The sequence below is a fragment of the Antedon mediterranea genome, chromosome 7 (assembly GCF_964355755.1).
Source record: "Antedon mediterranea chromosome 7, ecAntMedi1.1, whole genome shotgun sequence".
Taxonomy (NCBI): Eukaryota; Metazoa; Echinodermata; class Crinoidea; order Comatulida; family Antedonidae; genus Antedon; species Antedon mediterranea.
Genome location: NC_092676.1, coordinates 14,290,095 through 14,311,051, shown reverse-complemented (window position 1 = coordinate 14,311,051; position 20,957 = coordinate 14,290,095). Strand labels below are relative to the sequence as shown.

General features: G+C 33.7%; 4 protein-coding genes across 5 annotated transcripts in view; 2 read left to right on the top strand and 2 right to left on the bottom strand.

The window, feature by feature from the left end:
* Nucleotides 1-6,297: 6,297 nt before the first annotated feature.
* LOC140053865 (uncharacterized) lies at nucleotides 6,298-9,309 on the top strand. Its single transcript, XM_072098593.1, has 3 exons — nucleotides 6,298-6,578; nucleotides 7,138-7,236; nucleotides 7,327-9,309. The coding sequence occupies exons 1-3, from the start codon at nucleotides 6,364-6,366 to the stop codon at nucleotides 9,137-9,139; spliced, it is 2,127 nt and encodes a 708-aa protein (XP_071954694.1). The 5' UTR covers nucleotides 6,298-6,363; the 3' UTR covers nucleotides 9,140-9,309.
* Nucleotides 9,310-9,325: 16 nt separating this feature from the next.
* LOC140053869 (uncharacterized) lies at nucleotides 9,326-10,476 on the bottom strand. Its single transcript, XM_072098598.1, has 2 exons — nucleotides 10,268-10,476; nucleotides 9,326-9,840 (listed from the first exon to the last, which is right to left on the bottom strand). The coding sequence occupies exons 1-2, from the start codon at nucleotides 10,474-10,476 to the stop codon at nucleotides 9,420-9,422; spliced, it is 630 nt and encodes a 209-aa protein (XP_071954699.1). The 3' UTR covers nucleotides 9,326-9,419.
* Nucleotides 10,477-10,499: 23 nt separating this feature from the next.
* LOC140053871 (uncharacterized) lies at nucleotides 10,500-15,085 on the top strand. 2 transcript variants are annotated; one of them, XM_072098602.1, is made up of 4 exons: nucleotides 10,500-10,599; nucleotides 11,439-11,630; nucleotides 13,125-13,228; nucleotides 13,894-15,085. In XM_072098602.1, exons 2-4 carry the CDS (start codon nucleotides 11,461-11,463, stop codon nucleotides 14,043-14,045), a joined length of 426 nt encoding a protein of 141 aa, XP_071954703.1. In that variant the 5' UTR covers nucleotides 10,500-10,599; nucleotides 11,439-11,460; the 3' UTR covers nucleotides 14,046-15,085. The 2 variants fall into 2 exon arrangements, with proteins under 2 accessions (XP_071954703.1, XP_071954702.1); XM_072098601.1 differs by lacking the exon at nucleotides 10,500-10,599 and adding an exon at nucleotides 10,762-10,921.
* A 3,653-nt stretch (nucleotides 15,086-18,738) lies between these two features.
* Nucleotides 18,739-20,957, bottom strand: part of LOC140053862 (transcription elongation factor SPT5-like) — a 62,056-nt gene continuing 59,837 nt past the window's right edge. Inside the window, exons 24-25 of the mRNA XM_072098590.1 lie at nucleotides 20,822-20,917; nucleotides 18,739-20,551 (exon numbers count right to left, since the gene is read on the bottom strand). Of these exons, the coding sequence (XP_071954691.1) occupies nucleotides 20,411-20,551; nucleotides 20,822-20,917 (237 nt within the window). The 3' untranslated portion in view covers nucleotides 18,739-20,410. The remainder of the gene's footprint in view (nucleotides 20,552-20,821; nucleotides 20,918-20,957) is intronic.

Genomic DNA, 20,957 nt, shown 5'->3' with positions numbered 1-20,957 from the left:
TTCTATTTTGTAATTATCTTTTTTGTAGTTTGTGTCAAACTAGTCTAGGGAAAAAGTAGAAGGAAGCTAAGTCATGGTCGTCAATGTACTACTATTGATAAGTTCTCCATTGTTACAACATGATAAATACTACACCCCCAAAATGTAGTTTTGCTAACCAATTCCAAAACAATCGTACACCTTAATCATTAACTTAGTTACTGTGTTTTGGGATTGATGGACTTGGTGGGAGAGACAATACTACCTCAGCCTCACCATGGTTGGGACTTTGTAAAAAAACTCTTTTAGTCAATTAAAATCTCTGTACCGGACCGGACTATCTTCAGAATGTTTACTGTAATGATTCGTGTTAACTAATAGTGTTATTGTGTTTAGGGATTGTTTCTTCTTCGACGAACTTTTGGAAAATATACCTGGAAAATTCACTCATTTAATGATACCGGATTCAGGATTCAAATTAGCTCCTTGTCAAGTAGACCAGGTTCCCTTTTATTACACCCACTGCAGCTTACAAAGTTACATGCCAAGATAAGATTTACATTCTTACAATGTTAAACTCTGCACTATCTATAGGATTAATTGTTGCTATACAAAAGATTTAAAATTGATTTACAATGCCAACCTTGGTAAATTCACCCAATAATAATATTTGTTTTTAAAAATTTAAGAAAACTACGCCTCCAGATTGCTAGAAATTGCATGCGTAATTAATTTTACAGAAAATACATACTGTATAAAACATGGTGTTTTGAATTGAAATAAGGGGACCCATCCCCCACAAAAATATGTGTGGTGTGGGAGGAGCTCTACTGTATTAGTGAATAATCAGAACAGAATATATGACCCATTTATTGTTTAAATTGTTTAGGCAATTGATTAGAACATTGGCCCAAATACAACCAGCTTGAAGATAGGTAGATCGTTTAACCAGGTAAATAAGGTTTAACAGGTTGTTCAGGGCTTCTTTAGTTGGTGGTATGTTTTCATATGATCGCGGATTTTTGGAGAATAGATTAAATCTAGTGTCAAACATCTTATTTCTTTCACATATTAACAACAATACTGATTGATTAAAATATATATTTATACTGGGTAGCCTCTTCAGTCAAAGACTGGTCTCCCAGAGGGCCCAGTTGGTGATCAGTGGCTGTGATGTACTAATACACCGGGGTAACCCCCTACTCGTCTCGAAAGATGTACTAGGTTCTTTAAAGTGCACACAAGCTAGATGTGTACACTGGACCTACGGTTTATAGTCCTTATCCGAGAAGACTCGTTATACCACCAGAACCATGGAGCGAGTGAGCCTCGAACCCCTGCCGATGTTATTGCTATGTAATTACAGTTCCACTGTCTTAACCGCTCGGCCACTCACTCTAATGAGTGACACTAAATGTCATATACCGTGTAGTAGGTCTATTATTTTTCAACAACTATTGAGTTAAATGCATATGTTTCTGTTAAACATGAATAGAAAGTACTTCTGCATAAATTGCCCTTATTTTCATAAAAGGTCAAATTTTAAGTGGCCTCAAATCTTAAAAGTTGCGAATTTTGATACAAGTTGCCATACCAAGTTTTATGCTTCTAACTAAATTTGAAGTATTTTTGGGTCTATGGAGCCCCACAAATGCTCAATAAATAATACCCTAAAATAAAACCCATTTCTATGCTTTATAAAATTATGTTTTTTTCATGTTTCAAAGGCCCTGGCGTGAGGTTTGATCTGCTGTTGTTCAAATGTTCTGTGGCGTGCCATACGTACATTCCGCCCTCTGGTGATAAATGATGTTTTGACGTGTAGCGACGATTAAAAAGTTTGATTTAATTTTAACTTGTTTCTGGAAAGAAAAATATACCCAAGTTAAATTTACCACTAAAGCGTCTGGTTAAAAGATGTCATAAAATAGTGTGCAATTTGTGATGAAAGTTGGCAACTTGTCTAAATATCGTTAGTGGGTCAAAATAAACCATAAAAAAGTTGTTTCCCAATCTGTAACCCTGTGGGGGTCTTTATGTGCCTTTAAAAGATTGCGGCAAAATATTCAAATAGCTTATAATCTTCGTAATAGCTGGTGTTACAGGTTTCATTTTAGTGTCAAATAATTCACAACATATATATTTATATTTACTCTCTAATACAACCTTTTGTCCAAAAATGGCTGCAACTACCATTTCTGGCATTGTGACCTTTGACCTTGTCGTGTATCTCTGTAACTACCGGTAATAATCTTGAAGAGAAAAAGTTTAATGCAAATTGATCAGGACCTATATATTTATTTTTGATCTATTCTAATGAACTTTTTTGTCCAATAGTGAACTGAAATATTTGTATTCTAATGAAACATTTATCAATATTATGTGGTCAGAAATGGCTTCATTGACCTTTGACCCTGACCTCCTTCTATCTCGAAAAAAATAACATTTGACTTAAAATGGTCATAATATATATTTTTATATTCATTATAACAAACATTTTGTGTCAAAAAGTGGATGAAACCGACCTAATTTGTTTTTGCTGGTAGTAATTAAGGATGTGATTTCTATTTCTGAACACATAATTCCATAATTATATTTCTGAACAAATTAAAGGCCAAAATTAGTACAACATTTCTTTTTTCAATTAAAAAATTTACTTCAAATCAATGCTGTGAAATAAATTGTTTAATTGACATTGTTGCACGTTATTCTGTAGACTTGAGACTTGATCTTCAGACAAATAATAATTACACTGCCTGGAATTTTGTTTTAGTGAAACTAAAAAATATATTATGGTAGGCCATACAGCAGATACGGACATTTTAATAATATCAATATCTTGCCAAACCCACATAATACAGTATATTCGGTTTACCAGCAATTTCATGTACATAGACTGGCGCCTAGTACATAACATACAGGTTTTTTCAGTTATGTGACCATCTAACTAGATGACAAAGTAAATCATGAAGAATAAAATTACACGTTTTAACGTTTGATGTAATGTTTACAGGGTTTTCCTGTAATTCACTATAAAGAATGGAAGTGTTTGACTAAGTTTTAAAAGCTGCTTAAATATGGGGATTGAAAGAGTCTAATGATTAATGAAAAGTATGTTTGCAATGCAATTCTGTAGAACATAATATCATTCCCTGGGGGACTAAGGGGTTGTCAAATCTTATATAATACAGTATTACATAGCCAACAAGAAGTTGAAGTTGAATATCTACTCTGCTGGGTCGGGTGTAGCTAGGCCTATATGTAGCATAGGTGAAATTACGGGCACACAATTTTTTTTTGTATTTCCATTCTGTAAGTGGCGGGTTTCCCGCTGTTGAATGAGATTGTAAATAAATAAATAAATATTAGAATTTAGAGAACATTTGGCACGTAGAAGCGCGGTGCGCACTCTTTGAAATTTGTATAACTTTGATTAAAGAAATTTAAAAACTATTTTTTAACTTCAACTGGCCATATAACATCACAACATCCGATATACTTAATTTTTATATGAATTCATATCTACATTCCATCAGATTTCATAAGTTAAAATCTTCAAGGTCACCTTGGGCTTTAATTCTGAAGAAGTCACCTTCTGACATCTGGTCTCTCGGCATCACGCTTATCGAGTGGTTTTCGCAAAGAGACGCTTGAAACAGGACGATGATCCTTGACATTTATCAAGAACTGCATGAGGAGAAAGCAAAATCCTCCAATGTTGGAAACATTCACCTTTCTTTCCATTCATCACAAGCTGTTAGAGCTATCTTCCACATAATTGACCACCAGCTGGAAACCGTGTGAAACATCTCCAGTGTCCCCCTTGCTCCAAAAGTATGGCTCTGGAAAGAGTTTGTGGATACACAGTGTTTTTCTTTTATGTTTGTGTTGCTTTGAAAGTTAGGTTAACCAAAAAACGTATATTGATTATTAAAGCAGGGAAGAGTGAAAATACAATTTCACTCTTCCCTGATTAAAGTGATTTTAAAATATATGTAGTAAATATAACGAAAATTACAAGAAGAGTGTAAGCTACAGTATACGGTTTAAAAGTAGGCACATCTACCATCGTTTGTTGAGGCAAAAATTAGGACTTTGTAAATAATATTAAGAATCACAGAGTATGCGTCAATTTAGGATTTTTAAATAAAAAGAAACCATCATAAAACTTATTTTTGATTTACTGAATGGTAACACTTACACAGTCATACTGATATCTTCACAACTTTAGAAATCAAAACGAATAGTGATAACATCTTGGACACTTTTCTATTCCTTTAATCTTTAAAGGCACGACGTATTCTGCCCAACCTTTAACATCACGGCACCAGTTAAGTGGTTTAACACCAAACTTATGTATCTTGATCAATGTATGCCTACTACTAAGTAATGGTAGCATTATATTGCTACATGCATGTTTTGAAGTTTTTGTTCAACGTTTCAATGATTAGAATGAGAGAAAGTAATTGTCCTATACAAAAATATCGGTATACAGATATGATTTACAGAAATTCACCGGGTTTTATATTGCTTTGTTATTATTTTCTATTATATTATAAGTCATTCATCATCGTAATAATAATAATAAATTGTTTTTCTAATTTTGATATTTCTGAACCTTATAATTTTGGACATTTTGGAATCGAGATGGCGGCTATTCGGACACATCCTCAGATTACAAAAGGAAGTCCCAGCCAATAAAGCAATAAACTATTATTTTGAAAACTGTAAGAAAGTATAGAGTAAGAACACGATCCACACTACCGGTAACTCTATCGAACGATCTGATCACCCAATCTTGTTCCGTTAAAATATACATTTAGATTTGTAAACATTAATCAGATAATATATACAAAAGATGCAAAAAAAATTAGACATAATAGATAAGCCTAGATATAAAATAATTTATAGATTGAAAAAGAAAATTCTAATGGACGCCCCAAGAAGATCTCTTTCATGTGATGTTACCCCCATTTATTTCAACCACTAATCAATTCAAAGCATTGATGGATTCAAAATGAATACAAAATGCTTTTTTCACACATATAAATCAAAACCATCTTATGTATATGCTTTCATTTCTCACTATAACTATAAAATCTTCCTGCACTTAATATACTGATGCCTATCTGTAAATTTTAAATGTTTTAAATCTTTCGGGAATTGACATCATGTGGTGAGATTCATAAATGAATGATAAACATTGAGATTCCTACGTCCCAAGTTAAGACTTCCTCTTAGCACGGTGGTTGGATGGATGATCGATGATGATGAGGAAAGAGTAATTGATTAAGGATATGGGTTATAGGGGGTTCGTTATAGGAGAGTGAACAAAGAGTAGGCTACCTAGGAATAGGAAGAAACCACTAGGAATGTTAATAGATGGAGTAAGATAAGATAAGATAACTTTTATTGATCCTCAAAAAGGAAATTCATTGCTCGTCAAAATAACAAAGAAAACACAATAAAAACAAATATAGCATAAAACCATTCATATAAAAACATCTAAAAAAATTACAAGATAAAATTATCTTCTTGACTTCCTGTTGTAGGCCTACTGGATGATACCGGAGGGAATAAAGGATTTGGCATATCGATTTGTTTTCACACTGAGGAGCCTCAACCTACCACTTGGATTAAGTTGGTCTATGATCACTTTGTGGAGGGGATGAGAGGCATCCGACTCAATGCGTTCGAAATCTTTCTGGAGGTGTTCAAGGTGCACATCGGTAAAGGAAGGCAGTTCCAGACTCAATCATTTTACCATTTTTAGGGAGAAATGGTGAAAAAGGGTTGTTGTTACAATAGTGGCGGAAATTTTGTTATGGGGCTTCGTACAATAGCACGTTAAGACATGCCTTGCACTTTTTTAAAATTGTAAACTTTTGCCCCGCGTGCCTCACACTTTTGGAAATGATAAAATGATGCCTCGCACAAGAATTTGGCGTGCCTCTCCTCGCACTTCTTCATCATATCATCAACACTCCCACGACGTACGTGGCGCTATACCATATTGCTGCTAGGGTGGTTAGAGCTCTATTAAAGTGCTAGTGCCACAGCCTTTAAATTAAGATATTAATGATTTTTTGGGTAGACTTAATGTCTATAAATCTTGACCGAAATTTGCATTGACCTACTTTTAACGGTATGGCCGTAATCGCCTCTTAATTAGGAACGTTAATATGCCCTCGTACTTTATAAGCGTGACGTCACAGGCAGAAGACATTCTACTTCCGCCTTTTAAAACAACACACGTGCATGCATGAGACGCTGGTTTACTACTAATAATATATACTGTATACTGCTTTCTACTGGTACTAATTGTTATTTTCAACTATTATTATTGTCAGCTACTTTTTTATTTATCTATTATAATAAATCAATATGCCTTCTCGCTGTGTTGCTGCGAATTGTGATCATGAAAATAACTTATTGTTTCGGTGGCCAAAGGACAGTTCCATCGCCAGGCAATGGACGCGATTTGTACGTACAAAACGCGATAAATGGAAACCCACAGCTCGATCAGTGCTCTGTTTTAAGCATTTTTCAGACGATTCATTTACAAACATGGGTCAATTCAAAGCTGGTCTAGCTACAAAGTAAGTATTTGTTAATTAGATGAATTTACTTTTAATATTTTACCTTCAACAAAAACTGCATAAAATACGTTCGCCGTCGCTATTGTTAGGCCTGCTGGGCCCGCTGGGCCAAGCCTAGCTTCTAGGCGCGCCGGCACATAATTTGCAGTAACATTAAAACTACTGTACATACATACAGAGTACAGTTGCTCCGCCTGATATATATGTATAGTATTTACTTTATGTTGGTTTATCTTTAAATAAACTTAACATAATTAATAAGTAATAGTAACAGTTTTGCCTACACCACACAGATAACTCAACTAGGCCTAACCTAGTTGTTATGTATTTGGCTTATTACATTAATAATAATGGGATAAGGGCTAGCCTAGCCAGGCCTAATTAGTACTACTGAATGCTGTACAAACATGATGGAGGTTAGTCAATGCCTACACTATTATGCTCAGTAGGAGAATGTCCTGTCGGTGTAAGTGGGAACTAACAACTATATTATAATTATATTGCTTACGTTATTTTGCCCTTAATATTAACTAGACAACGGTTTCCTCACTACTTTTAGGCTTTTACTGAATGCCAAAACAGCGGTACCAACAATACATGTTGTGAGGGAGACATCCGACGATGGTGGTCAGGTGGCCAAAGAGTGTACAGCACAGAGGTTAGTGTAATAGATTCAATAAATAAAAGAAAAAATGTTTAGGTTTGTCTGATATTTATTTATTAATAGTATTAATATTCATTCCAACAGGTCAGCATTTGTTAAAAGAGAAAAGGCGGGAGTGATCAGGGAGCTTATTACTGGAACAGAGGATGAGGAAGAGGATGAACAGGAGCTGGCAAGTGTATGCGATAAGCCTCTTATGGTGTCCAGAGGCACACAGACACGAAAGCAAAGAAAACGTGTTCGGCGACGAAAAATGAGCAAAGCTAAAGTCGTGGCACCCAAAAAAGCCAAACCAACATACAAAGAACAATCGTCTGATGAAGATGATGAAGATTTTGATGAGTCGACAGAAGATGATAGCGATTCAGATTATCGACCGGAAGAGGATGTATCGGTTTCAGATGGTGAGGATACAGAGATGGAAGATGATGAGATGAAAGGATTTAATGGGGATGCACATAGACAGCCAAAATACATTGTTTTTCACAATCACCTACTGATGCTACTTTCTATATGCCTTTCCTGTTTTTCCAGTAAAGTTCAAGTATGTTGTCGTAACAAGGGAAGCATGCTTATTGCAAACATAAGATGCTTATGTTGCCACACTAACCGCGAGTGGAAAAGTCAGCCAGAAGCTAGAGGTACCCCAATGGGTAACATTCTACTAAGTGGGGCTATTCTTTTTTCTGGCTCAACACCCACACAATTTTTAAGAGCGCTAAAAAGTATAAATGTGAGCGCCATTAGTAAACGTACTTTTTTCCGTCACCAACAAAATTTCTTGCACAGAGTTGTAAGGAATAATTGGTTTTCTAAAAGGGATAAGCACTTTGCTGAATTACAGGGCAAGGATATTTCTATTGGCGTAGATGGACGCTGTGACAGTATGGGCCACAGTGCAAAATATGGTTCATACACATCAGTTGACTTGACCGAAAATAAGATTTTGAATGTTGAATTAGTTCAGAGTAGTGATGTTAAATCATCTTATCATATGGAACTTAAGGGTCTACAAAAAACATTGGATGTCTTTAAAGATTTCAAAGTAAATATAAGTACAATTGTTTCCGATAGACATAGACAACTACAAAAATATTTAAGGGATAATTTTCCAGACATTAAGCATTATTTTGACTGCTGGCACATTGCAAAAAGTATTAAGAAAAAGATCCAGGCCATATCAACAAAAAAATCGTGTAACCTTTTAGGTAATTGGCAAAAATCTATTTCTAACCATTATTACTGGTGTGTAATGTCCACCAACATTGATGAAAAAGATATCATTGAAGCAAAGTGGAAGTCTGTGGTAAGACATGTACAAAATCTTCATACTGGACATCCTGAACCATATACGGAATGTGCCCATCCGGTAATGTCTCCTTCAGACCAACGGTTAACAAAGTGGTTGACTGCTGATACTGAAGCTTGTGATGCCTTACAAAAATTTGTTGAAACCAAAATGTTGGTGAAGGACATTCGCAATTCTTCACCTCATGGGCAAACGTCATCAGTGGAAGGGTACCATAGCCTTATTAATCATTTCGCTCCTAAAATGTTCCACTTTTCATATAGTGGAATGAAGAGTCGACTTTTCATAGCTGCTCTTCACTATAATGAGAACAGTACCAGAGAACAAATGGTAAATAAGGCTGGAGAAAAGCAATACGTAATATCATTTCCCAAGTACAAGAAAGGGGGTTACATTGTTAAAAAACTTTTAACAGAATGTACATATAATTATGTTGATGAGTTGTTCAAGAGTCTTCTTGAGGTTGTTATGGAACCAAATCTAGATGCATTTACAGAGACCATACCACCATCATTGTGCGCAGCATTTGAAAGACCTGAAAAAAGTGCTGCAGTTGCCCAACATACAAGCCGGTTTAAAAACCAGTAATAACTTGACACCATGTTTATTAATCATATAAATGAATTGAACACAGCATATTATTGTAGACATAATAAAATTGTTGAAATATCCACAATGTACTGTATTTTCAGACTATTTCATTTTTTCCCCAATAACAATGTATTGGAGATGTATATGAGTGAGAGAAGCAATAAAATCAAAATGAGTTGCAAATTGTATAAATTATTACTGTACTTTATTTAATTTCAAAAAATTATTAAACTAATACTAAATAGTATAAGAAAATTAAAATGCTGCTATGGCTGTTTTAATTTAGGTCGGGTAATTTAAATCCTGTAAACACTGGGTCATCTCCAGGTGGTGGGAAATGTGCTCTTATGCAAGAGACAACACAAGACGGAAGCACTATACGGATATTTTTTCCGACATATCCATGTATCCATCGGGCATACTGTCTGTACGATATGTGACGGTACTTTTTGTTTTTTGGTCCGTTATAGATAACTTTCTTATCATAGTGTTGCTTATACGAAAGCCATGCTACTTCCAGCACCCAAGGGTCAAGAGCAACAGACTTGAAACCTGGATGATTTGTGATGCAGGAGAATGGAGCATCATTGTTGAACAGATTGACATTGTCTTCAAGTTTAGCACTTGTGTTTTCGCACTCCTTGCAGCAGATGCACTCTTCCCCTGAGCCCATGATTTGGCAATGTTCACAGGAACACCTGAACAAGATGAAAACATGTATTTAGTCATTATAAAATTAATTATTATGATTATAATTAGTTGATCATATCAGCAGTCACTCAATCAAGTGAAATTCAAATGCCCATTTGAACTATGACCAGAATATTAATATTAATACTTTAGGCCTAGTCCATCTATTATTATAACCAAACCCAAGCCAAGCAAGGAGTAGCCTATTATTATTAAACCACCGTCCCAAATCCGACCCATCTAATAATAATCATCAAACAAATTACGATGGGGACTTTATATTAACGTATGGCATCTCACAAAATTTGAAAAAAAAACCGATTGTATATTTAGAATTTAGAAACACTGAGGTAGCTCTAGCTTCGATTGATTAATTAGGCCTAGCCCAATCAAGCAGACGCTTCACTACAACAACCACAACGGGGGAACACCTACCATTCTAAATTATCCAGGCGTGCAGCCATCATGTCAACATCTTCACCTTGGGCTTCTTCATCAATGTCTTGTAATTCATGTTCCTCAAAACGTGGTTCGAAATTATATGGTATTATAAGGCCAGTACCATTTTCCTCATCACTTGATGATGAACTACTACTACTTGGTCTATCTGATGAAACACTTTCTAAATCGCTTTCGGAATCCATAACAAATATTCAGTAAGCTTGTTGTGATCGCCGCGGGGTGTGTTATAAGGCGCAAGATGCAGGTTAGTTCCTCCTCGCGATCGTCGGTGTTCTGGCTGTGACGTCACATACAAATGTCGAAAGGTAACATTTCGTGACCAAATAACGACACACATATTGCTTTTTTTTTCATATATATAACACTTTATTATTGAAACTCAATTTAACACAGTATCTACATATATTATTCTTGATACTGATAATAGTAAATGTCGTATTTGTCGAAAGTGTGGCACTAGCACTTTAAACACAGCCGGCCAGCCACCCACACAGCAGACAGCTAGCCATAATGTTGTTGGAAAAATACAACTTTGAAATCTAAAATGGCTGAAAAGTTAAATCAGCAACCTAAAAAAAGTATTTTAAAACCTCCTGGTCATTTTGAAAATCCAGACAATAAAGCTGAGTACGTACGTAGGCTTAGTCTAGCCTAGAATAGGCCTAGCTAGGCCTACTAGACTAGATAGAAATTTATATTCGTGATTTTATAGCTAGGTGGAGGTGGGGGTGGGGACGGTTTGGAGGGAGTATAAACATGGGCATGGACGATTGGGCCCATCATAGAGACAATCGGGCCCATTTCTTTGTACATTAGTCATGATTGTCTCTTATTAATAGGGATTTTACGAAACACGTCTGTTAGTGGGGTTCTTCAAATAGGCCATCGCATCGGATGAAAATCCTATCTTTCTATCCCGGTACGATCTCTTATTAATTAAGACTAAGAAAACTCCTCATGATAATTATTTTAATCGCCGTGGCTAAAGATAAGTTTCATTATGATAAAAGTATGGTGAAAATTTAAAAGCCATTGAGATTTAAGTTTTTCAGATAATCAGTACACAAAATCTCTACAGAAAGAATTAAGAAGAAAGATGTATACAGTAACAATATTCTGAATTATCACCTAAAAATAATTACAGAGATGGAATTAAATGGGATGAGATGAACATATTAGCAACAAACCATCCTGCTGATAAAGACTATGGACATATGAAGATAGATGAACCAGACACACCTTACAATAAGTATAATGCAGCTGATGATGATGGTGAACCCTTGAGTGAAAATGAAGATGAACAGGGTGGTATATCATCAGATTTACTTTGTCAAAAGTAAGTCGGAGAAATATTTTTGTTTTAAAATGCCAACATTACTAATTAACACTTTGACTGCCAGAGGTTTTTCCAGTTAGAAACTGCCACCGCCAGCGTTTATAGCCCAATTCGATGTTTTTATTAAAGCTGATTGAAACTATGTATGTGATCTGATTTACATGTAATTTAGACTAAAATAATCATAAAGATTTTAGCTTTACAATGGTACCAAGAACGATTTTCGAATCGCAATATGTAAATCGTAATAGTAAAATGAAAGTAACCCACTTTTTTAGTTTTTCGTAGTTTCGCGCAAGAAAGTCGAGATATTCGCGATTTTGTGCAAGACATCACAATATGAAAATATCGCCCGGTGAGATCAACAAACAACGAAAAGGTTACTTACACGGCACCGGTAGGCCTATAAAAACAAGTTATCACTATCGAAAAATGTATAACATTTTATAAATCATAAATCTTACATCAATGTTTCGCCAAAATCCACATAGTAAAGAAACCAGTCCTTGTTAACTAGGCCTAAAGTTGGTCCGGAACCATTTTACGACTAGGCCTAGGCTATAGCCTAGTACTACTAGCCTAGCTAGTAAACTGATGATAATATTCATACCATTTCTAAACAAGTTTGTTGCGTGAAACTCGGCCACTTACAGTGAAACACCAAAACAATTAGGGTATACATACAATAATAAAATTAAAGACTTCATATTGAAAATTCATCCATTATTTTTTATTCAGATAACAAACAAACATGCCAATCCACATAAACCTTTGTAATGCTTCGGCGGCATAGCTAGCGCGCGACCGATACACAATGCGCCAAACCATCGCTGTACGCGCTACTGTGATGCGCGGTGTATGTTATTTCGACAGGTACCATTTTGACAATCGTTCGTAACCAGATTAGTTACTTTCAAAAAGTAAAATATTCACGGTCCAGACCGAATATAGTGTCCATATTTATAGTATATACCAATAATTAACCTATCTACCGGATTTCGTAAAAAAACGCGAAAAACGTGTTTGGCAGTCAAGCGTTGTGTTTCCAAAAACGAAGATCTTCGTGTTTGGCAGTCAAAGTGTTACGTTTTTGATATGATTTGATATTTTATAAATTAAATCTGTCTTTTGCATTAAAAATCAAAATCTAGTACATTCATTCAATATTAGATGTACAGTATGTTGAGCTGACAGGAAGTTTTCTATAGGCTCATATTTTATCAGATTTGGCCAATTTATAATACATTTGATAATTACAGGGCAATTTTGTCTTGATTAATTGATTAAACCAAGTAATAACATTAATAATATGAACAGTAATTTCATCGGACAATTTACAGCTGCAGAAACTCAACTTTAGATTACAGATTCATCCAAATTTTCATCCCAAAATCTGTGTTTGTTCTAATTAAGGAGTCCAGGAACATCCTGTTAAAAATAGAATTATAGCGATTGACAAAATCTAAAACAAATTTTTTTAAAATTTTTATACAGATTGTTTAATGACAGTTCAGTGAAGAAAAGATGGTGGGAGAAGGAACCTGGAGAAGAAACTTCAAGTGAAGAAGAAGAGGAATCTTTAACAGAAGAGGAACAAGGTATAAATCAGTTTATGCCCAGAAATGAATATAATCGTTTTGATACTTTTGAGCTGATCCTAGTTTTATATGTACAGTATTTATTTTCACAAAGATCAAACGGCAGTATTATAATATCAAACAAATAAAATGTAGATTTTGATCTATTTATAACTACTGTTGGTTTCAATCAGTATGGTTAGATTTCAATGTGATTCGAACATAATTATTCAAAGTAAAAGTGAAGTGAATTTGACTCTTTCATACTCATTTTACACAATAGGCCTAGAAAGTCACTTGTAATTAAAATTTGTTATACTGTAGTTCTACAGTACAACCCTATAAAGAAGAAACCATCGCGACCCTCAAAATGTTCTTGAATAGGGGAGGCCATGTCCTCTTTATATGGTGTCCTAGATTCTAACTGTAGTAAAAATGTTTGTGACATATTCATTTTGCCTTCCTTTGTGACAAATCACTTTTCCTACAGAATTATCATTAGATAAATAATAAATTTAATTAATTCAATTTATGTTGAGCTGTGTTTTTGAGTGCTGGTAATGCCTACTATTATCATATGTTGCACTGTTGTTTAAATACTATTGTCAACTTGTTTGTTTTATTGGATTTTAATGCTTTGATTTTTGTTGTCATGGTTAAACTGCTTTTTATTTTTATTGATTTAGTAAAAAAAAGTCAGTTTAAAATGAAACGCAAGCAGCACTATGATGAAGCATATTACATACGGAAAGCCAAACAACTTATGGAGAAAGAAGATGTGGATGATGAAGAAAATAAGAGTAACAATGAAACAACAGATAATGTTATTACACAATGATACCACCTTTATAACAACAGTAGATGTTAAGATAAGCCAGACAACTTATGGAGAAAGAACATGTGGTTGGTGTGCAATTTGTGTTCTCCCATTATGCTTGCTTGGTTTTGTAATATTGTTTTTAGAAATGTGATTGAAGCTTTTAAGAACCCAAAATTTTTGCAGTAAATATACCTTACTCTGCTATGCTATAAATCTGTGTCCAGATGAATTTCCGTTTTACCGATTTGGTAAACCAGGAATGACACCAGTTAATTTGGCTTTTAACTGGTGCAAAAGATTTTCTTAATCTTGGCCAAGACTGTTATTTTTACAAAGTAAAATTCTTCACACTAGAAGATTTTGAAGTTTGAACAGAACTAGATTACATCAGAGTACTCGATCTTGGCAGTTGATTTCAGGACTCTGGGTTAGTTTGGGAGGTTAGTTTTAAAAAATGTTGATGAGAAAGAGTCTCAACGTTTTACTGTGAATGCTTTGACATGAATAAATATTGTATAATACTCTATTCAAACCGAACCCAATCAAATTGTCATAGCATTAGATATACATATATAAAATTTCAAATGTATATATGTCAATTTTGGTAAAAATGTAATCTTAAAGTTAAAATTTTGATTTATTCAAGTTTAGTCTAGGCAAAAGGGTATGGAAAATGAATCAATTGTTACTTTTTCCAAAAGTGGAACATGCGTGTAGTGTCCTTATCCTGAGAGACATTTGATTTGATATATGATTAATATCAACAATAGTATTTTTATTTAATCAATCCATATTACAGTATGTGGTGTGTGAAATAAATGAATTTTGCATGCTGTATTGGGTTATTAGTATTACTATAAACATGAAGGCCATGCTCTAGATTATTTGTGTACGATGATTATTTATTAAATGTGTTGACATCTGGCTACTCAAGCATTGCAGTGAATAAAATAGAAAATAAATATGACGAATGTGATTTTTCATTATCAAACTTCATTGCAATTGAATTTTACATTTTATTTCATAAAATAAAATAACATTTTGTCTCAAGTTTCCAACATTTCTTTTTTTTTTGTGTCTTTTATGGGCTCATCCCACTTTCATTTTAATGTACACATTATTAAAATTATCAAAGACACAGAATATATTCTCTTGTATTATCAAAATTAAAAACAATATTTAGAAAAGGCATGTTCTCCATCACATGCAAGTGACACGTGCATACTTGTGATCCTATAATAACATTGTACGCTAGCTTTAGGTCTAGCCTGACATTGTATAGTTGCTGCATTTAATTATCTTTCTGTTTTTGGGGAAACCCAGTATTAATTTTGATGATGTCATAATGTTGGAAATGTAAATAATGTGGCTAACAAGATTTCATCTTTTCAATTTATTTTATTTCTTTATAACTACTTTTGATTTAAAGTGACAGTCATGATTATTATGAATTCTGGTGGTCATGATTAAAACTTATTATGGAAGCTGTAAAATTGTAGATACAGGATGCTGTGATGTCATCATATAGCCAGTTGAATCAGAGGAATGAATGGGCGGTTTAGAATTAATGTTCTTTGCCTGTTGTGTTTATATATATAAAAGTATCTCTTCGGAGATCCCGCCTCGTGAATAAAAATACTGAAAGATGAGGGCGTATCAATTTGAATGTTAAAGAGTCGCTATCCAATCGAGTTCGAACAATACCATGAAAGCCCCAGTGGTCTAATGGTTAAGACATCTGCATATCAAGCAGGCTGTCCGAGTTCGAGTCTCGGTTGGGGCGACTTTTTCTCATTCTCACAGATTTCCTCATCTTTATCGTTTCAAATTAATTAATTAAATTTCAGTATATCACCGGGCGGTTTAGAATTAATGTTCTTTGCCTGTTGTGTTTATATATATAAAAGTATCTCTTCGGAGATCCCCGCCTCGTGAATAAAAATACTGAAAGATGAGGGCGTATCAATTTGATCTCTGTTGCGCGTGCGTACAACTGACGACTAGTGTTGTTCCGCCGTACCACATATCAGCCACTGATTTATTTATTTATTTAATCTTTCTTTATTCTGAAATACACTTTCAATACAATGTACTGCACTACATAAATGTAAACAAAATACAGTATATAAATGGACAAAAGAAAATATAAAATTAAACCTAAAATTATCAAAATCAAATTAACACAATTAAAGTAAGCACATTTAAAGGCTAAAACATAAATAATTGAGATTTTGAAACAAGATAAAAGAAGTTTTAATCATTGAGCATTAATTAGATTTAGTTTTGAATTAAAATTAAAGTTTTGAAATTTGTGATTTGAAAGTTGATAATTACTGTCATATCATAAAGATCATTTTTTATTTTGTTAGGTAGAAAGTTCCATAATTTTGTAGATCCACAGCATTGTCATTTTTTCAGTAATTTGCCTCTGGATTTATAAAATAAAAAAGAGTGTTTATTTAACCTAATATTAAAAAAATGTCAATACATTATTTTCCCGTGTGTTGGACATGCAGTCCTCATTACATTGTGACTTTATGTTGATTCCTTGAATTTACCTTGAATCTCCCTCAAACATTACTGCATCCTCTTCCGACTTTATACGGGCAGAACTTTAAATGGTGGCCAGACCAGAACTTCTCAATACCAGCTTTAAACTTATTGACAGAACCCCGACAAACAACTTCACTTGGAATGGAGTTTCAATCATTCACGACGCGAGAAGCAAAAGACTTCTTCCTTACAATCAATGATGACCTCTAGTCTTAGAATATATAAAATCTCTTAAATAATCTATTCGCGGCAAGTCAACCTATCAAAGGGCGAGAATCCAAAATCGTTCAACCGTGAGCCCTCATAGATTCTCTTTTCCAAGACGTTTTTTGGGTCCAGCAGCTTGGACCGATCAATTAGTCGAGTTTACAAGATATCAAAAATGTCAGCCGTAGATAATAAGCTTTCTGCTTGATATAGCTTATGAATTAGTAGTCCTCTGGGGATATAGCTGGCTAAAGCCGCGGCGCGTAAAGCAAAAAAAAAAACAAACACCTCCGTGTAAACTATTGAATAACTCATTGAACTACTAACCATTAAACCGTATACTCTAATTAACTACACTAAATTATTGAATAATTTGGACAAACGTTATACGGTAGGCTAGTCAATCTAGCAAAAAAAAAAAACAGCCCAAAGTGAAACAAATTGCAAACAGAGATTTTTCTTTTTTAAATGGTCATATATATTAGCTTAAATATGCAAATAAGGGTGACATTACAAGGTTACCATATCTCAAAAACTACTAGTTCGAGAGAGTTGATTTTGTCACTGATTTATTCAAAATGTATATATTTATATTTACTCTAATAAAACATTTTACGAAAAAATGACTGGAAGTACAGAATTTGACCTTCGACCCCATTTCTCAATGTTTGCATACACAATGTGACTAAAATGTATGTAGAGACTTTATTTCGCCCTCAAATGACCCAGGAATAGGTTCCTAATAGCCAGCATAGGACCACTTTGTAATTCCCAAAATCACACACCTCTAAAGTATGCAAATTAGTAGTATAATTTGAATAAAATATGCAAATAAGTGGGTGAAATTAGAGTTGTTCTATATCTCGAAAACCACTAATGCTAGAGAGTTAATTTTTTCACAGCCGTATTCAGAATGTACATATTTCTATTTGCTTCAATGAAACATTTTACCAAAAATTGACCGGAAGTATGACATTTGACCCTCGACCCCATTTCTCAATATTGCATATATATATGAAACTAAAATGTCTGTAGAGACTTTGTTTTGCCCTCAAATGACTCGGATAGAGATTTCTAAGAGCCAACATACGACTGATTAGTCTCAAAATGAATTAAAATCAACTCTCTCGGACTAGTAGTTTTTGAGATATGGTAATCCTGTAATTTCACCCTAATTTGCATATTTAAGCTAATTTGCATATCATGAGGATGAGTGACAGAGGTGTGATGCTCAAATTTTGATCTCTTCATCATATGTAATCATTTAAAAAATCTGTTTGCAATTTGTTTCACTCAAAATGATACATTGACTAGCCTATTATTCCATGTACCCGATGAAATAGCGGAGTATAGTCTAGAGTATTAACCTTTATACCATAGAACCGACGACAAATTAACTAAAAGGGAATTATAAAAAAAATACAAAATTAAACGTTCTACCAAGACCTGAACTTGGATCACTAGATTCAGAGTGCGAACTATTACACTATAGAACCTATTGAATTTGTCTTTCGGGGAAGGCTTATTCAAATCCGAGATGTTTAGAGAAATACTTCCCCCTCTTCATCAGCCAGCTCGGTCTCTCAGATTCAACCGCTTTCTAGAAGTACCTCATTGTAAAACCAGCAGACTAGGTCGTCTCCAGTTCCCACCATGGTGGATAAAATTAATAGGCACCACTAGCTCTTTTTTAGATATGTAATAAGTGAATGTATTAAGGTTTTTTATTCATGTATGTTTTATAATTTTAAGATGTTTCTATTTTTGTAGCAATTTTAACTAATTTTTATTTATTTGTAATACAATTCATTTCAGTCCTTGACTGTTGTTTTGTAATATATTTTTATATACAGAATAAATAAATAAATAAAAAATAAATTTCTGTTACACCATAGGTATATTATATAAAACAGATATAAAAAAAATATTATTATTGAACAGTAAGGTGCTTTTTTGAAAATTGTGTGTATTTTTATTGTATTAGAGCATAATTTATATAAATATATACTTTGCAAGTAATTTGAGACTAAAACTTACTAATCAGTGGTTGCCGATACATTGATATGGCCATTTTCTTGACTATTGGTCAAAAATATAGTTTCAGTCACAAAAAGTTGTCCATTAGAGTGAATAGAATTATGCATCTTTTGAGTATTTTGACACCAACATTCGCCCAACAATTTCTGAGAAATGTAAAATGCGACAATTGTGCTGGCTATATGTCAATGGTATAGACCCACAATAAGGGGCTAATTGACATTTAAAAGATTTGTATTATTGGAAATACAGTATAAACATATACCTTGCGATTAATTTGAGACCAAATTATCACTTTATTCATATGGCCAATTCGCCAATATGGGTAGTCTGGATATTTTGTCACAAATATTATTCCAATATATGTAGTTACCAAGTTACACAATGTCTTTGTATTGCTATAAGGAAGCAAAAAAACATTGTGAATATAGTTTGCTAGAGGGTGGAGTCGGAGGTTAGGTTTAGCAATACACGCAGATTGTGTATCAACTAATAATGATGTAAATTACCAAGTCGCACTTTGGTACATCTACAGCGCATCTTGTAATATGACACATGATTTTAACTGTTTAGTACGCTAATCTTATCACACGGTTCATTCTTTATTTTAAATGGCTGCCTGTATCCGAATTCTTTACCCCACATAATAATAATAATTCATTCTTATAGTGCATATAAGCAAGCTCTCAATGTGCTGAACATTATTACTCCGTTCATTTTTTGGATCAAACACATATGGAAACATACTCTCATAAAAATGCAGCTAGTAATCAGCGCAAAGTTGTGTCCTGATCTAAGTGGTACCCATTTTATACACCTGGGTTGAGATAGGCAAATAAGTAAAGTGTCTTGAATAAGAATACAAGCAATGCGGTGAGAGTTGGATTCGAACCACGATCTCACGATCAGTAATCCACACACCCTCACTCACATACAAAACAACAATAAAACATGAAAACCTATTAGTATGATAGAACATTTCCAATTTGTAGGTTTTACTTCATCATCATGAAATAAAACAACAAACCAAATAATGGTTCATTCTCAAAAGCTTTAGTGAATATGTCTTCAGAATTCAATTTAGAAAATAATGATTACAAAATGTGTGTTTTATCTCATGTTACATAATAAAAACAATTATTTTTTTCTAGATTAAATGTTCAGAACCAATAAAAGCCAATATGTTCTCATACAATCTTATACCAAATTAGAAAATGTTCAGAGACATTTAAATGTTCATTAATTATTTAACCTGAAGTTTAACTGATACAGATTAAACATCACAGAACATCATTTTGAACGGAAGCTGACAAGCAATGTGCAACTTCTAAAATTTCAGTAAAATGAAATCGATTTGTTTAATAAGGAATTCTATTCCTAAATTACATGCATACCAATTGTAACTTCAGTTACAGGCAAAATGTCTAACAGCATTCATAAATGTGACATAGGAATGTTAATAATATGATTTATAAAACACATTCTCAAATAAATGTATTGAGACCAGTAAGAAGCATCGCAATTCACATTATGGAACAGTGTCCTTTAACATCTTTAAAAAAAATGTAACATTGCAGTGTAAATGTTTATTTCTCATGTAGTTTTCCAAGGAACCTCAATTGTAAAATCTTGAGATCAGCTTGGTCCATCTTTACTATACCATCTTCTCCATCAATGTTAATAAGTGTTCCAGTGCTTTCACGATCATCGCCAAGAATAACTTTTACCTAATAATAAACAATAAAATTTAAATGTGCATAAAGGTTTTCTGTACATAAATGTATTAAGAATGGATGCCATGCTTCAGGCTTTAAGTAAGTATTTTGAATTATTTCACAATTTTAAACATAAATACGAGGTTTTGCTAACTTTTTTTAGGATTTCATTCGAATTCTGGTCTCAAAACCATGTACTGTACTAAAGCATACATGTTCCATTGTTTTTGAGAACCAATTTTATGTATAAAAATCATGATTAAATTGATTAAATAATGTTACCCTATCAGTCTTTGTTGGGACAACTGGTTCCAGGTGATGGGCGTGAATGTTGACAACTTTATCATCCTCTGGTAGAAACACGGAACACATAGCACCCTACAATAATAGATCAAAACATTATATTTGTAGCCAGTGA

Excerpts from the sequence above, each read along its gene's own strand:
- LOC140053865 (XM_072098593.1), top strand. The coding sequence starts at position 6,364 with ATGCCTTCTCGCTGTGTTGCTGCGAATTGTGATCATGAAAATAACTTA. Across the intron at positions 6,579-7,137 it reads AAAGCTGGTCTAGCTACAAA|GCTTTTACTGAATGCCAAAA; the intron begins GTAAGTATTTGT and ends CACTACTTTTAG. Across the intron at positions 7,237-7,326 it reads AAAGAGTGTACAGCACAGAG|GTCAGCATTTGTTAAAAGAG; the intron begins GTTAGTGTAATA and ends TCATTCCAACAG.
- LOC140053869 (XM_072098598.1), bottom strand. The coding sequence starts at position 10,476 with ATGGATTCCGAAAGCGATTTAGAAAGTGTTTCATCAGATAGACCAAGT. Across the intron at positions 9,841-10,267 it reads CGCCTGGATAATTTAGAATG|GTGTTCCTGTGAACATTGCC; the intron begins GTAGGTGTTCCC and ends CATCTTGTTCAG.
- LOC140053871 (XM_072098601.1), top strand. The coding sequence starts at position 10,839 with ATGGCTGAAAAGTTAAATCAGCAACCTAAAAAAAGTATTTTAAAACCT. Across the intron at positions 11,631-13,124 it reads TCAGATTTACTTTGTCAAAA|ATTGTTTAATGACAGTTCAG; the intron begins GTAAGTCGGAGA and ends ATTTTTATACAG. Across the intron at positions 13,229-13,893 it reads TTTAACAGAAGAGGAACAAG|TAAAAAAAAGTCAGTTTAAA; the intron begins GTATAAATCAGT and ends TTATTGATTTAG.